Source organism: Mirounga angustirostris, unplaced genomic scaffold (genome assembly GCF_029215605.1).
Source record: "Mirounga angustirostris isolate CCGP_5_RB_7025 unplaced genomic scaffold, mMirAng1.0.hap1 SCAF_10, whole genome shotgun sequence".
NCBI classification, from domain to species: Eukaryota; Metazoa; Chordata; class Mammalia; order Carnivora; family Phocidae; genus Mirounga; species Mirounga angustirostris.
This window is the reverse complement of record NW_026991718.1, coordinates 10,935,352-10,951,952: the sequence shown is the minus strand read 5'-3', so window position 1 is coordinate 10,951,952 and position 16,601 is coordinate 10,935,352. Positions and strand designations below refer to the sequence as shown.

Below are 16,601 nucleotides of genomic sequence, written 5' to 3'. Positions count from 1 at the left end.
CTCGCACGCGCTGGTAACAGCTGGAATAGCTTCTGAGACCCAAGTTCTGCCCGGGTCTGGGGGCCTGGCCGTGGGCACCGCACCCCCCCACCTCCTCCCAGTTTGCTTTGGCACCAAGTGTGATCACACCGTCAGGGCCGTCACCATGAGGACAGTCACCGTGAAGACCACCAACGTGAGGACCGTCACCGTCAGGACCGTCACCGTCAGGGCCGTCACCATGAGGACAGTCACCGTGAAGACCACCAACGTGAGGACAGTCACTGTGAAGACTGTCACCATCAGGACCATCACCGTCAGGGCCATCACTATGAAGACCACCAACGTGAGGACCGTCACTGTGAAGGCCGTCACCGTGAGGACCATCACCATCAGGACCGTCACCGTTTGGGCTGTCCCCATCAGAGCCATCAGGGCCAAAACTGTCAGGCTGTCATTCTTTTTTTTTTTTTTTTTTTTAAGTTTTTATTTATTTGACAGAGACCCACAGCGAGAGAGGGAACACAAGCCGGGGGAGTGGGAGAGGGAGAAGCAGGCCTCCTGCAGAGCAGGGAGCCCGATGCGGGGCTCGATCCCAGGACCCTGGGATCACGACCTGAGCCGAAGGCAGACACTTAACGACGGAGCCACCCAGGCGCCCTCAGGCTGTCATTCTGATGAACACTGACCGGTCATCACCTACATCCTCTTCAAGGCACCACTGCTGACCTGTTGGAGACATTATGTCAACTAACGTTTAAACAGCGTCTCTGGTTTTAGGTGGGGCTGGTGGCAGGAAATAGTTCTAAGGATCACCTGGTCTTAGAAGCTTAGACATTGGCAGTAATTAAAACTCATAGCCGGTCACCAAACGAACAAAGCGGTAGAAACGAGACAGGCCGTGGGCACACACCCCCGGACGGGCTGGTTGCTGCAATCCCGTGGACTGAATGTCCACACTGTGAAGAACTGATGGGACCACAACTTAGTATTCACGTGGTTGTAAATGTCTCCGTTAGACATCGGTCCCCTTATCGTTATGCAAAGGTGCATCCAGACGCCACACAAGGAAAACAGATTTAAGATTGACAGCCACTCGTCAAATGATACATTTCCAGGAAATTTGGGAGGAAAGTGTCCACCACACTGGATTCTTGACTCTGGAGCCTTAATACACGCCACCAAGCACCGCTTTGTTTGCTGGTCAGGACGTGGCGAGCAGACCATTGGGCCGCAGAGATGGTCAGAGCCGCATGAACAGGCAGGTATTGACTCGCAAAGGGCTGGGGGCCCGCGGCCTCTGTGGGGACCAGACAGACAGCACCTAAGCCCCCGGAGAGCGCAGCCCTGCCGCCACGCCCAGAAGTGCCCTCTCCACGAGTGGCCCTGGGATCTGCTCCCCTCCCCACAACAAAAGGCCTTTCCTCTTGTATTTGAAACTGCTTTGGTTGAGAGCTTGAAACTTCCTGGTGTTTGGTCCTCCTGGGGAGAGAGGGAAGCTTGGAAAGGGGGGTTTGTCCTCTAGGATGGGAGGGCACAGGGTGCCGTCGGAGGGGGCTTTGCCCCTTGTGGGCTGACCCGAGGAATGCCCTCTGCGGTGGCTCTCACGGGACAGCCCATTAGTGGGTGCTCACCCGGGTCACCCTCCCTGCTGTGTCCACACCAGTGACTCCGCATCCACAACCCACAAATGCCCTAGCGTCTGGGCACCTGCTTCCCACCCAGCCCTTTGCCGCGGGGCCGCGTGGCTTCATCCAAAGCACCTCCAGCCTGTTGTGCTTCCGGGAAAATGGTGGCCACGTGCCCGGCGCCGCTGTCCTGGATCAGTGGCGGACGTGCCCACTCCCACTCCCATGGGCCACTGACCCCCAGAAGAGCTCGGTGTCACCCGCTCACGGCCACGGGCAGGGGCGGAGGTGGGGGTGAGGCGGGAGGTTGAACCGTGCCCGAGACGTCTCTGCTCTGGTCTCCCTGTCCTTCCTTCTGCAACTCTGGCTGGTCCTTTCTGCCCCTCCGCCAGCTGCAGTTACCTGGCTTACCCGAGGTCTGTCTTCTTTTCCGCATAGACACATACTGCTGGATCGTCCCCACTGCGTGTGGTGTTCTCTGTGCCCGTGGGTCCCAGTGCGTCCTGTCCACGTCCATTCCTCCCGTGACATTCCCTAATTTCCCTGTGACTCCCCTGGGCCTGCTGGTCATCCGGGAGGGTGCTGTTCACACCCTGGGGACCCCCAGCATTGTGAGGGTCTGACGAGGAGGAGATGCAACCAGGACCGGCCCCAGCAGGACAGGAGCACAACGTGCTTCTGAGACGTTCGTGGATCAGGAAACCTACGTCCAGATGCAAAGTGTCTGCAGTGAGCCTGGAAAACAACAGAGAAAAAGGGAGTGGGGAGCCTGCCCACAGTTCAGTCTCTCTCCTGGGATTGTGATTTTCCGAATGCATTTCTGCAGGAATCAGAAGTGGATCAGATGAGTTTGGCAGGACTGGGGCTGGGGACGATCTCTGGGCAGGGCGATTCGTGGCCTGTGGCGGGGGTTCCTGGCGCTGGACCGGCTCCGCAGAACAGTGCAGGCCACGCTGCACCTTAACGCTCTCTTCTCTTCGCGGTAACTGGGGCCCCGGGCTCCTCGCCTGATGGATCGGGGAGGCACCGGCGTTCCGGCCCCCCTCCAATCACAGTGGCAACGTGACATTGTGTGTGATGGGCTCTGGGGGGTTCTCCTGAGTCGTGACCACCCTAACCAGATGTGTGCTTGTCCACAGGACGCTCACGGGCCGTAAAGCCTCACTGCCCATCGCGGAGGCAGATGGAAGAGGGACCTGCCAGCCGGGCCATGGAGCACGCCGGGACACGAGTGTGCCACAGCCTGGTGCCCCCACACCGGGCGCAGGGCAGGTGGGTGCACGCCTGGGTGAACGCAGGGTCGCCACACGTCACGCAGGCCCATTCAGACCAGGAGGCCATCACGGAGACCCTGGTCCTGTCCCTCGTGCGGTGACCCCCGCCGGTCCTGTCCCGCTGTGCACGGGCCTGCTGTGTGTTTACTGCTCATGCAAACTGGGTTTATACAAGAGGATGAGCTGTGAAAATTTTAACCTACCTTTTAAAAAGTGTAGACAAATCAGAACGAGTAAGCCAGAGCGAGATCATGACAGTGCTTGCCGTTTGTACAAACTGGTTTCGAAACTGACAGCCGAGGGCAGGCATTCGCCTCAGTGTTACCCCAAGTCTCGGCCGAAGAAGACAGCCAGAGGCTGAAAGTGTTCACTTCTAGAATGCACTTTTTTAAAAAAATGGAATCATCACAAGTAGTGTGGAGACAACCAGTCTAGACTTGCGTGTTACTACTTTTACTTTGTCTGCATGACCACCGAGATGGGGCACTAAAGTCAGTGCGTGCCCGCGCCCATCCGAGACGTAGGCGGTCACCGGGACGCGCGGAGCTGGCTGGCCCTGTCCCCCGAGGCGTCCCGCCACAGCAGGATCCGCGTTCGCACCCACGCGGGACCCCAAACCCCTGCTGGAATGCACACGCGAGGCCCCTTCCAGCCACCCTGAGACGCACGTGTCCCCGGGCACGAGTAGCTGACTGAGACCCAGGGGCCCCGGCGGGTGTCCCGTCTGTCCGCGCGCTCAGAGTCACTTCTCTCCCACAGGACCCGGCCTGTGGATCCCAAATCCTTCTCTGCCAGTAGGAACCACAGTGGTGTGCTTGGAGGCCGGGCGTGAGCAGGTGCAGCTGTGGGCTGATTCCTGGGAGCGGACGGTCGGTCTCGGGACAGGAACTCCCTGCACAACGAGGGGGGGGCTGTTCACTCTGGAAACACCGATCCCGGCATTTCCACCCAGAATAAAGTGTGTGCTGTTCCCCAAGCAAGAGTCCCGTGTCCTTCGCATTCGCTTTCACGGGACGGTGACGGGGTGGACGCCGATCAGGACGCACTGACCCGGCGTTCAGGGCTTGACAACAGCTCCTGTTTCCAAAATCACCGCTGAGGCTGTTTTCAAGTCGAGGCCAATCTAGCATGTGCTCCAGTTACGATCCAGCACAGGCGAATAAATCGCAGCCCCTCACCGCCGTCTGGCGCTCTGTGTGAACCGCCTGACCCACTCCTCCTGGGGCTGCCTCCACACCCATCTACATGCTTACGAGCCTCTCCGTCCTGCCCGACAAGCGGGGACACTGCTCTGCACTCGTGTCCGTCTTCCCTGGTGTCGGCCCGCCCCTTCTCTTCCTTCCGCGCCGTTTCCTGCCTGCCAACCTGCTTCTCGGCGTCCCACGTCTCGGCGACCTCTGAGCCATGAGTGCTCGGCGCCTGCGTCCCCTCCCGGCTGCGTCCCCTCCCACAGGCCCTCCCTGCGGGCGGCAGCAGGGGAAGGAGGATGGCTCTTGGGATCGTTGTTGCCCCCAAGGGGACTGCGGCAAAATCCCTTAGAGCCAGGCCCGCTCTGGGCAGCTGCAGCTCCCCCCCAGCTCCCCCCAACACGGGTCTCCCTTCTGAGGGTCCCCGGCCTTAGTGGCGTCAGGGAGCTGAGGTCCCCACAGAGCACTGATTGCCATGACCCTAGTTTTCTGCACGAAGTGACCGAGTGGCAGGCCACATCCCCTGCCCAGGTGGCCGGTCCCTCCCAGCCCCCCGGGAGATGGGAAGCCTTCCCTCCCAGCAGAACCGCACGTAGACGCACCTGCCCTGGAACATGGAGCATAGCTCGTGACAGAGAGACCAGGTTAGTCCAAGCAGCTCTTCCTGACACACAGGAGGGAGGACCTGGCGAGGAAATTGGTGAATGTTTGAGAAACAGGTCTTCCTGCTCATAACCTACAAATACTCTGTGTTCCTCACGGGGGCGGGTCCCAGATTCTTACTACTGTTCGGTTTAACATTAACGACAATGATTAAACCGCCATCAGAGGCACCCTGGGAGAGCTCACCGTGCGGAGCCCACGTCCCCCTGGACGTTAGGGGCGATAGTGAGCCCGCAAACACCGTGCAGCCTGTGCTCCTGGGCCTGGGACACCCTGGGACTCCGCAGGATTTCCGTAAGAAGTCGGGAATGGGGACGCACTGAAGGTCAGTCTTCCCCCGCGGCCCCTCAGCCTCCTGCTAGCATCAGCGGCCGGGACGCGGCCCCCGGCTAGGGGTTCCTGTGCTGACTCTGCTCTGGGATCCTGTCTTTAGTGTCGTGGTTCCCGTGTGCTTGGTGTTTGCCCCATAAGCAGTATGATGAACAGCTACTTAGCCGGAAGGAGTAGTCCCGAGATAATTAAGTATCCACGGGTCACGATCCCAATGACCCTCAGCTGGGCCTTAATGTGCTCACACCGTCTTGTCACTTGTAGGGAATCCTTACTCTCCGTGAAATCAGATTGCTTTGGGGTATCGGTTACTTGGCGAGCATAACTCTGGATGACCTGCTGTCAGGACTGGCAATGGTTTGGTGGTGGTCTAAGCACTTGGACCAAGTATCCAGGGGTCCGTCAGCTCCCTTTCCAGGCCCCCCTGTGTCCGCTGTGCCCGGCTCGCTTCCCTTCCTTCCCTGGGGCTGTTCCCAGGAGGATGACCATGAAAACTGATGGCGTCCTTGGGATAATGAGCCTCACGGACGTTAGCCCTGGACGTCCCCCCCCAAGGTCACTTCGGGCAGCCCCTTCATTTTTCAGGGGGCAGCCGACTCCCGGGTGCGGGCAGGGACCTGCTCTGCGTCACATGGCAAATTAAATTCAAGGAGGGGGGGAAACGCCGTCCCCGTGGCTCCTCGCGGATCCACCTGCCACTACCATGGAACCAACTGCCGGCATCTCCACCCCAAACCCGGACTCCCAACTGTGCGGTGGCTGTTTGGGAGCATCTGACCGCTTCCCGCGGCGGGAGCCGGGCCCCATCCTCGCTGGGCATGTCCATCGCCCGTGAGCCTCACCCCTGAGCGCCCCGACGGGAGCCCGGGCCTCGGTGGGGCTGGACACCTGCCCAGACCTCTTCTGAGCACTTGTCCGGGAATGCGCCGTTTTCCTTGGCCGACAGCACCGCCTGCTGGGCGCGACGGGGAGCACAGCCCGTCCCCGCCGCTTTTCTCTGACGGGCCCCAGGCGCTTCAACGGCCGGCTTGGAAGAATTCCTCTTTGGCTCCAGCGTGAGGAACCGGTGCCGCGTCCAAGGCAGCCGCTTACTGTACCTGCTTTATTTGGGAGTTAAACGCCTGGGGAGGGACAGGATGTGGCAAACCTCGCCCCCGAAGGCGACCGCGGGGAAGGATGGCAAAAACCGTCAGAAATAGAAATAAAAGACTTATCAAAACATTGTGTAGGGGCACCTGGATGGCTCAGTCGGTTAAGAGTCTGCCTTTGGCTCAGGTCCTGATCCCAGGGTCCCGGGATCGAGTCCCGCGTCGGGCTCCCTGCTCGGCGGGAAGCCTGCTTCTCCCTCTCCCACTCCCCCTGCTTGTTCCCTCTCTCGCTGCGACTCTCTCTGTCAAAAAAAAAAAAATGTGTAATGTGTTTTTGCACAACAAAGTACCTCTGTCCTTTTTTATTTAAAGTTCACCTTGTAGTGACTTCTGGCCGAGGCGGTGTGCACTCGGCAGTGCGGTCCAGCCGCCCTGAGGACAGCGTCTGCCTGGGGCCTGGGTTAGCCCCAGGGAGATCACGTGCTGTGCAGTGTGAAGGGCGAATCAGAATACGATTCAATCTATCCATGGGGCAAGCATGTAAGACTAAGCACTGGCACCGATTTCTTTATAAAATGTGATTCCAGGGAAATTTTGCTATATTTGTTTTTATTAATGTAGATTTTTTTAAAAATTGGAGAAATCACGTCATATTATAGACCTATTTCCAAAAATCCAGGCAGAATGAAGGGTTTGGTTTCCAGTGATGACAGGCTGGGGGTTTTACTGCAGCTGCTTTTGGTGCAAAAGCAAAAGACAATTAATCTACACGGCAGCCCCCCCGCCCCCAGAGCAGAAAGGCTGGTGGGTGCTGCAACCTCTCAGATTCTGGAAGACCAAAGACCAGGGCAGCAGGTGCATCTGCTCAACCTCCCCATGCCCTCCCAAACTGAGACACTCTCTCTAGCAACAGCTAGCTGGAGCTTGGGAAGGAGCCTGCTTCCTCTGTCCTTGTAGACACACCTGCCCCTGGCTGACCTTGTGACCAGCCCAGGTCTCTGTAAGGTGCAGAGTGCGTTTCCGAGGTTCAGCAGCAAGCCTGCGTGACAGAGACCCACCCCAAGGAAGGTCCTCACCCGCACTACACCCGGAAGCCTGGGTGGTTAAGGAAGGAGCCACCGAGCCCACAGTCCACGAGAGAGGGTTCCACACCACCCAGCACGCTTAGAGCTGGGCTTTCAGGACTGAGCAGGACGTCTCTCAGGTGAGCAGCCTCCAACCACCGATCTCGGTAATTAACTTAATCTTGAGGCAGAGTCCAGAGATGGGCACGCTTGCTCTTCTCGAGCAAAGCCTGGTTCGGACGTTGCTTCCGAGAACAACTCACACTGAACAGGAGCGCGAGGGAAACACAGGTTGATCAAACCTGGTCTCCATGCAAGGAATCAATGCCACCCACTTCTCTAAACCGTCCGTGTCTGCCAGGAAATGGAGACGGATTTGTCCCTAGACATCCTTAGTGCGGTCATGGAATAACCTTTGGTCTGACTCAAGGCTCTAGCCCAAGGCCTGGGGTTACCCGCAGGGTGTGGGTCAAGACACCAGGCACAGCGCCGGGGCCCTGTGCTTGAGGGGCAGGCAGCTCCCATCGGGGGCCGGGCTGGGGGAGGCCACGCCGGAGGAGGGGGGCAGGTGGGAGGTGGATCCCCAGCCCCCAGCAGTAAGATTTTTGGCCGGATTCATTTCCTTGTGGGGGTAGGACCGAGAGCAGTTTCAGGTTCCGGAGAAAAAGGGTTGACTTTCTGGAGTTTTGGTGTGTGTCCATTGGTTATGTGGGATTTTTTGTCTGGGTTGGTTTTTTTTGTCTGTGCTTGTTTCTGTGGCCAGCCAGAGCATGCCGACGGCTAGGCGAGTCCCGCTCCTGAGGCGGGTCACAGCCGGGCTGTGCTGACAAGGGGAGTGACAGCGCGTCTGCAGACTGGTGTCCGTGGGGCCGCATGGTCACAGGGCCCTCCCCGCGCCGTATGTCACTGAGTAGAAGCAGGTCACAGGTCCCCCCACGCTCGAGGTGGGGACCAGAAGGTGGGCGTGGGGCCGTCCTGCCTGCCCCCCACCCCAGGGCCTTCAAGTTTGAGTTTGTGATGCTGGAGGGTGAGAGCCAAGCTGCAAGCCCAGATTTGCTGGGGACGAGTCCCTAAACCGCCCACCACTGTCCTCGTGAACCGGCCTCTCCCCAGTGAGAGAAGAAGAAATGACGGGTTCCGGCTCCACCGTGGACGAGTCGCCCAGGCCTGTGAGCAGGGACATCGCGCACCTTCATTTGGGCCAAGGACTCAGGCAAAGCCAGCAGATGTCTGCACGGCCCTGTCCTCTATGATATCCGCCCCGCTGTGCACAGATCCAACAGGTGAGGCCTCCCCCGTCCTGACCACGGGGTGCCCAGGACCCAGCCGTCCCCGTCCTGACCGCGGGGTGCTGGGCTGTCCCCGTCCTGACCGCAGGGTGCCCAGCTTCCCGTTGGTGGCTTGGGGCTGGCGTGGGGGTATTTCATCGGGAGGGTACTGACAGCCAGGGAGGCGTCTGTAGGAGCAGGTGGAGTTGGCAAGAGCTGAGTGGATCTGCACGGACTCTGGGATGTGCAGCCTGGCTTGTACAACCAGAGAGGTTGGCCCTCAGAGCGTTGGACTCATCCCTGCACCAAGTGTCGCTGCCTGGACCACAGGGTGTAAGTGTTGGATGCGGTAGCGAATGAATGCAGTCAGGGGACCGTGGCGGGGCTGGGGGCAGGCTGTCTTTCCAGTGGGTTCCATAAAGAAGTGCTAGAACAGTTTCTCTCAGGAGAAGGCCCCCACAGTGGGCGCGTGGGAATTCGGCAGGCCTGAATCACACAAGCACCGGGACGGAAATGGCGGCGGTGGGCCTGTCCCGGCTGCTCCAGGCTCAGGTCGCCCCGCCGGACCCCAGCTCCAGGGATGCAGTTCATCCAAACACAACAGAATTTTCTGCACAAATTGAATTGCTCGGAGCTTCAGGGTCGCGCTCAGTATGCACATCAGGACGCTGTTTCTCCAGAACGTCTTCATCCTCTTTTCCAGGGAGCGCTAGACCGCTCAAAACTCTGCTCAAAGCTTTTGGGCCACGTATCCCAGACGTTCGTGCCCGGGGGGACGGCGTTTGCTGGGGTTCTGTGTACTTTTATAATATACTTGTTTTTCCCTCCTTTCAAGAGGGGAAATATACATAACAGAGCATCCACAACATTCAGTTGATTTTGTTTTACTTATTTTCAGCCTTAATTACTTCATTAGCAAACACTCAAACTGCAGTAGTCTCATGGGTGGTTGGGGACAATCTTCCTCATGTTAAATTACATACTACATAATTTTCTTTATATCACACTGGGACGCTATGCTGCTTTGTCAGTTGCATGTGTGGATAAGCTCTTTGATCGGTCAGATTTGTCTGAGGACAGCAAAGAAGCACCAGGACAAGGCACCTGCCGTCACAAGAGGGGGGCGCATGCTCGAGGCTGGACGTCCGAGCCCTGACTCTCGCTAATGTAGAAATGACTGCCGAGACGCCTCAGAGCAAGCTGTCACAGGGGAAACGGCACAGAGGGCAGGGGGAGTTTGGGGTCCCAGCACCACACTGGCCGAGGGCCGCCACTTCCCCAGAGCCCCGAGGAGTAAGCCGGCCCCCTGGACAGCATCCCGTCTTCCCAAAGCTTGCGGTCTGGAACATGAGGAAAACGTCTTCCCGAAAAGCCCTTGGGAAGGGAAATTCCCATGAAGCAGGACGCAGTGAGCACATCCGGACTCCCCACGTGGAGGTTCTGTTTCGGAGCCAAGGAAGCAGCTCGCTCCCGGGGGAGATGCTTTTTCAGAAGAATGTGGGCGGCAGCGTCACGTCCGTCATCAACGCCGCGGCCGGCGAGGCCCCGTCACCTTTCTGGCCTTCGAGAGCCACGGTGCTCGGAAACCACGTGGGTGAGGGCGGAGGACGCCGGGCCTGAAGCTGGAGGTCAGAACAAGGACGTCCAGGAGCTGGGACGCGGGGTCCGGTGAACAGAGGGCCCCGCGGTGCCCCCCACCCCCCCGAAGCCTCGGCTCCCAGCAACACCCCCCACGGGCGGCAGAAACGCGCGGCCTTGCTGCTTGACCCAGGGACTCACTACCAAACACATTTTTAAAAGTAGCAAATCTTTCTGAGAATTTTATACGGGCTCCGACCTCCCCCACACACGCCCAAAGTAAGATGTAATTTAGAAAATAGGCAAAGTTTTGAACCCATTTCACTGCATTACATTCGAAATTGATGTCCGTGATGTAGACAGAATACAAAAACCACCTGGACAAAGACGCTCCGTTTTCCCTCATGGACATTCAACCATCCCAGAAATAAGTTTAAATAAACTCTAAGATGGACAGATAGGACAGAAGGTAAATGTTTTCTCGAGATGGACGTTTAAGGAGACGCTGTATTCCCTGCACACGGGCGGCTGGAGCAGTGTTGGTGCCCGTGACGGCCGCCCACGGGCCGCCCGTCCTGGAAGCGGGTTCCCAGGCCTCCCGCGTCACCGCGTCCGCTGGGAACAACATGCTCGCGGCCAAACAGGCCCAGTCAGACGTTCTCCGTCGAGGGCCACGCTGTAAACGTCTTGGGCTTAGCGGATGCTGTGGTCTCTGCCAAGTGGCCGTGCCCAAGTGGTGAGATGAAATTTCATCTCCAACAGGCAGCATGCGGGTTTGGGGGGACCGGTCCCTGCTGTGGAGCCCTCCGGGCCCGCAGCTCACAGTGTGGACTTGCTCCGTGGCTGGGGCTTGTGGGGCTTCGCCCTCGGGCCCCAAGCCCAGGGAGGGGGCTTGCAGTCCGCCCGTGACACGCCGGGAGCCCCGTGTCCGCCAGCCGTCCTGCAGGGACAAGGCCCTCCCCCGGGAAGCAGGCGGTGAGCGGCAGAGCTGCTCAGTGAAACCCGGCCGGCCCTGCTCGGCGGCCAGACCCGAGGAAGGAGGCGCCCCTGGACACGACTGCCCCTGACAGGAGCCACAGGGGCGCTGGCGGCCGGGCTGTGGCCCGGGCTGAGTCGGTGCTCGGATCCGGGACGGCCTGTCCATCCCGGGCCGGAAGCCCACGTCCACAGTGAGGCCCCATTAGCAGGGGACAGGCCCAGCTCGCCCATGGGAAGAGGACAGGACTCTGGGGGCAGGCGGCCTTCAGCCAGCCCTGGGGACAGTGACCCTTTGCAGAGGGGAGAGGGCGGAGCGTCACCCTGGGCCTCGGCCCGCCCTGCTGGCCTCCACCCCTCCCGCAGCCTCCTCTCTGCACGCCCTGCCCTCGCCCTGGCCTCAAGGCTCAGAGCCCCGCTCCCACGTCTCCTGCTCACCTGTCACCCAAGTCCCCCGCCAGTGACCAAACGGACGTGACTGTGTCAGAGGTGCCCACAGCCCCTCAGCCTCCTCTCAGGGTGTCCCCAGAGCTGCCACAGGGGGAGCTGTCCTTCCCCTCCTGCCCCACCCAGCCCTGCCCCGAGGAGCCCTGGCCACACGAGACTGAGTCCCCGGCCGGCACGGAAGCACACGGTTCCAGTAGACACATGATGTTTTCTCATGGGACGTTCTCGTGGAGTCTGAGCACCTACTTTACCACAAACGTCGTCATCAGAGTTGTTTTCATCAGGAGCCCGAGGGGAGGTGGGAGGGGCAGGTGAGGCCGTCAGGACGGGCTGGGTCGCCAGGGCCCAGGTGCCCCCACTGAAGGGCCTTCCGAGAATGCATCGTCTTCCTCCCACCCAGCCAGGAGAGCCCCTCACACGTGGAGAGGTGCTTGTCCCTCTCCAGAGGGTAAGGTCTGTCTGCAGAGCCCCTGAGGCAGAGCGGGAGGCCATGCTCCCAGCACGGGGCCACCACACGGTGTGTGGCCCACGACCCAGGCCTCCCCGGGCTCCCCCGCCTCCGCCCGGGCAGGACGCCAGGCGTTCGCAGCCTCTCTTGGCCATTTCCGCTCAGGGCGGGGGAGGCCAGAGGGGAGGGCGAGTTGCTGGCTCCTCCAGCCACAGACCTGGCAAAGCAGCCGGAAGCACTCCCACCTGCTCCCAGGCGGGGGCTTTGTGCTGGAACCCGGGGCCTCTGCCGCTCGCGGCCCTCGGGAGGGACAGTGGAAGGAAGGTGCCGAGGCGGGTGAGGAGAGCATCCCGGGCTTTCTGGCGCACGGGGGGTGATTCGATGCTTGGGGCCCTCACGCTCCCACGGGGTCTTTAATGTGAGCGGGCAGGCGGGGACGGGGGGCACGACGCCCGGTGCTCGCCCTGGTCCTGCCCACCCCGCGCCCTGTGCTCACTCACGCATGACAGCGACGGCGGGAGTGCGGAGGTGTGCGGGCCGCGTGCTTGCGTTCAGTGATTCGCTCTTAGGACAGCAAACGCACACAGAGGCAGGAACGGCTTCATCCCGGTTCGCAGAAGAGGAAACCGAGGCACAGGAAGATGCACGACTTTCCCAAACCCACAGAGATGAAAGTGGTGAGGTCAGTCCAGGCCCTGCTCTCAACACCTCCCCTTCCCTTCTGGAAGGTTCTGCAATCAATGTTGAGGCCTGCCCACTCCGGGGAGTATATGGGTCAACACCGAGTGGACCTTGAATTCACTTTTGCTGCGACGGGATGCGTGTGTCGTCCCCAAGGCTGGCCCCGCGGAGGAGACAGCTTTCCTGCGGGAGGAAGAGCCCCAGGCCCTGTCAGCGGCTGCTCTGGGCCCTCGCCCACCAACACTGGATGGCGTTGCCCGGGCGTGGCCCTCGCTGTGGCTCCTGAGCCATTCCCACCTGGGGGCCCCTCACCCGGCCAGCATGCACCGCTGCTCGGAGGAAAAGAGCATCCTGGTCGAGGGCGGGAGCGTGCACACTGAGGAGCTGCGGACCCCACGGGACGGAGCGCCTCTCACGGTCAGGACACCGGGATTTTTCTCAGGACCCCTCTGTCCAGAGTGGCCTCCTTCCCTTCATTCCCTGGATGGCCTGTAAGGGTCAGGTCATGCCTTTTCTCGTCTGAATCTCCCACCTGGCTGCTCCTCTATTTCCTACAGATGCTGTGTCTCCCTGAGGCAGCAGGTGTCTGCACGCCTGCCTCCCTTGCTGTCCAGATGGTCAGTCCTCCAGCGCGGGGGTCACCAACCGGCACCTTGGAGTCCCGTGTCCGGAACGTGGCTGCGGTGGGTGCTCAGATTCGCTGAAGACACAGAGCAGAGAGCGCCGGGGCCTGGAAAGGGCTCCACCGGTTTCCAGTGTTGGCGAGGTTTCTCCTTTGGGACAGCCCTGTTTGGTGCTGCTCTGGGTTTTGGATGGAGGGTGGGGTACTGACTACGGGCTCCTTCCCTCCCTCCCCCGCCCCCCTCCCGCCCTTTCCCAGCCGCCAGGCCCACTTAGCGCTGGCAAGCCAGAGCGGCCGGAACGGGGCCCACACCCTGTCCCCAGGAGACATGACGCCCACCCTGGGTTCTGTGTCTGTGGCCTCGATTACCCAACGCCAGCGGGTGCAGAAAATGCACCTGCGTGCCCATGAGGTCTTTGGGTTAGAGTGGCTGGGGCAGGGGGCTTGCATCTGTGCCCGCCTGGGCCTCAGCTGGGAGCCCCCAGGGCTGTGCCCGGGACGGCAGAGGGCTGTGCCCGGGGCTGGGCTTCCACCCGGCAGGGGCGCTGAGGCTGGCTCGCCCGACTCCTGCTTTTCCAGATCTGTGAGCTGCTTGGTGTCAGAGTGAAATCGGGATCCCCCCATCTGAGAGTTGGTTGTGAGCACTGACCAGCACCCCATTCCGTGGGGCTGCTGCGTCCTGGCTTTGGGCCTTGGGCAGGAGGCTTTGCTTTTCTGAGTGTGCTTTGCTCATCAGCAGATTCCAGATGAAGAGCCGCAGTGCAGGCGTGTGGGGGGCCGAGGACGGTGCTGGTGCAGCATCCTCTGGGCTTGGTGTGTGTGCATCCAGCAAGCATCCGCTGGGGGCCCCAAGGCGGCTTCCTCACGGCACCACGCTGGCCTGCAGACGCCGGCCTAAAACCTGGCCCTGCTGAAAATGAAAACATACGCTGGAAAAGCTATTTTCCTAGAGGGTGGAGAAGGCTCCACGAGATTTTCCACAGACCTACGGAATCGGTCTTCCAGCCTCTGGAGCTCGCTCCGGGTCACGCCGGAAGCCTGCGGCTCTCATCGGAGCAGCCCCCGCTCCCTGGGAATGTGGTTGCGCCGGCTCTGGGCGCGCCGACATCCGGCGGCCAGGTGGCCCCAGGGCGCTGGGCGTGCGGCAGGGACCAGGGCGGCTCTGTCCTCTGCAGAAGCGTCTCCGCCGGCCCAGGCCAGAGGTGAGCGCTCCGCTTGTCCCAGCGTGCCCACCGCGGTCGGAGAGGAAGGGGCTCTGCAACGTGAGACAGGGCTTCCTAAACTCCAGCTGAGCAGAGAGCGCGCGTGTCCCTCAGTGTGAGCAGGAGGCTCCGAGGAAGAGGTCTGAGGAGGTCCTCGTCTTGGTGCTTTTCCTCAGGTCGCCTGCCCACCCACATCACGTTTCCCAGCTCTCCTGGCCATGCTGCAGGCCCCGCCTCCCGCCACCTGGACGCACCCGCACCTGCAGGACCAGGCCCACGTCCACGGTGACGCCCCGACGTCACGAGGCTTCGCCGGCTCAGCATCACCTGTGGGGCACAGGCATTTGGGTATCTAATTGTTAGGGGACAAGGCTATTTTGGATGAAAAAATATTCCTTAAAGATCATCATCGGCTAGCAGGGACCACAGAAATGGAGGGACAGTCTGGAGCTACGGTAGTGTGGGTTTGCAGCCGGAAAACAAAGGGTTTGGATGGACAGGAGGGTGAAATGCCAGCTTTGTCATACCTGTCACTTCCTAGAACCATCAAGGGTCTGAATGGGCGTGTGTGTCACTGAATTTATGGGGAAACCACATGCCACGTGGGAGGTGAGCATCGGCAGCCGGCCTCCCGCGACAGGCCTGCTAGGCCCCGCGTGCCCCCGCTCGGTCCTGGGAGAGGCGGGAGGGCCCGGCCACAGCAGGTAAAGCTCTGGGGATGTTACACCTGATGAAAGAAGACAATTCGGGTGAACAGAAAACTTTATTTTGCTTCAGGAGGCAGACGGAGAACCGCAGAACGGGGCAGAGGTCGGGAGGCGAGCGCGGTAAAGAGCAGAGGCGGGGAGCCACACAGGAGGCATCTGGCTGCCGGGGCGCACCCGGCCTTGTGGCGCGCTCTCAGGGACACGCTTCCCTTTGTGCTCCATCCTCGGCCTAGAGACTTATCGCAACGGGGACAGCTTCATCCCGATCGGTTCAGAAACCTCTGGAAGTTTCCAAGGAGGACCAACGCCTGCTGCGAGCAGGTGGGCGTGCAGGAGGGTCTGGAGCCAGGATGCGGGGCCCACGTGGAGCCGAGCTTGCTCCCAGAACGCGCTAGAAGGCGCACACGGGCGGTCATCGCTCAGCTGTGCCGTCACTGCGGGAAAGTTCAGGCAGGCGCGCCCCGAGCCCCCAGGGGACCTGGGGCCATTTGGGTCGTCCTGCAGGGGCCGCAGACACGGCTCCTCCAGACTCAGCGTGGGGCCATGACCCCGGCCACGGCGACAGCGTCACGTGCTCGAGCCACTCCACCGCGTGTGCGAGGCTCCAGGCGCCGGCGGGCTGGTGTGCTTCCTCACTCGTCCGCGTTCCCAGAGCCTCGGACACTGGACAGACCCCGTCAAACCCGCCCACCCCGGGCCCTGGGCCCTAGAACGCCTCCCTGAGAAAAGAGAGTTGTCTCAACTGCCACGCGCTTTCTGTTGCAGCACTGAAACCCACTGTCCCCAGCCCCTCGCTGGAAAACGATCTTCCCTTGGAAATGCTCTGGACGACACGGTTAGTGAGCAGTCTCTCTTACGGTTTGTGGTTTCACCGAGGGGAGAGCTTCCCACGGCTGTGAGCCGGCTCTCGTCCAGCCAAAGTGTGTGCACGGCGCTCCAACTGTGTCCGCGCTCGGGGTCCCCGTGCACCCAGGCCTGTCCGCTGAGAGACCAGCTCCTGGACCGGGGCCCCTCGGCGGTGCCGGCTGCATCGGGTCGGCCCACCGACGCCAGCCACACCCGTGTGAGGTGCCCCGTCTGCCGATGCGCCGGGCCGGCCGGGAGTCCGCCAAGGGTGAGACCCCCAACCACACAGACGCCGGAAACCGCTCTTCACCTCACAGCAACACACACACGCTGCTCCTGGGTCTGAGAGGAGACGTGTCCCTGGCCCGTCCAGCCGCACGCTCCCCATGACCGTCCCCGACCGTCCTCCTCCTGCTCATTGCTGAAGTTTGTGACCCCACATCACTATGCCCACCGTGGCTGAGCAGCACAGAGCCGCGGGGAGCGCTGGCGGCCCGTGCGTGCGTCCCGGCTGAGGGGACAGGGCCACGCTCTGCCTTTGGGTTTCAGCTCCTCCTGCAAACAAGGGCCTTTTCCACAGTCCACTTCGTGCCGTGGCTTTTGTGGGTTGTTTT

General features: G+C 61.0%; 1 protein-coding gene and 2 long non-coding RNA genes across 4 annotated transcripts in view; 2 read left to right on the top strand and 1 right to left on the bottom strand.

Moving 5' to 3' along the window:
* The window catches only part of TPO (thyroid peroxidase), a 51,637-nt gene extending 41,536 nt beyond the window's left edge, over nucleotides 1-10,101 (top strand). Inside the window, 6 exon segments of the mRNA XM_045883931.3 lie at nucleotides 2,747-2,840; nucleotides 2,842-2,879; nucleotides 8,209-8,240; nucleotides 8,327-8,382; nucleotides 8,488-8,496; nucleotides 9,814-10,101. Of these exon segments, the coding sequence (XP_045739887.3) occupies nucleotides 2,747-2,840; nucleotides 2,842-2,879; nucleotides 8,209-8,240; nucleotides 8,327-8,382; nucleotides 8,488-8,496; nucleotides 9,814-10,101 (517 nt within the window).
* Nucleotides 67-12,236, bottom strand: LOC135361713 (uncharacterized). The gene is made up of 2 exons (XR_010405416.1): nucleotides 4,671-12,236; nucleotides 67-3,773 (listed from the first exon to the last, which is right to left on the bottom strand). It is a non-coding gene; the product is annotated as an uncharacterized LOC135361713 (long non-coding RNA).
* Nucleotides 12,149-15,056, top strand: LOC123850404 (uncharacterized). Of its 2 annotated transcripts, none has more exons than XR_010405418.1 (3): nucleotides 12,149-12,265; nucleotides 12,658-14,434; nucleotides 14,611-15,056. It is a non-coding gene; the product is annotated as an uncharacterized LOC123850404 (long non-coding RNA). The 2 variants fall into 2 exon arrangements; XR_010405417.1 differs by having other exon boundaries at nucleotides 12,221-13,027; nucleotides 13,168-14,434.
* Nucleotides 15,057-16,601: the final 1,545 nt, after the last annotated feature.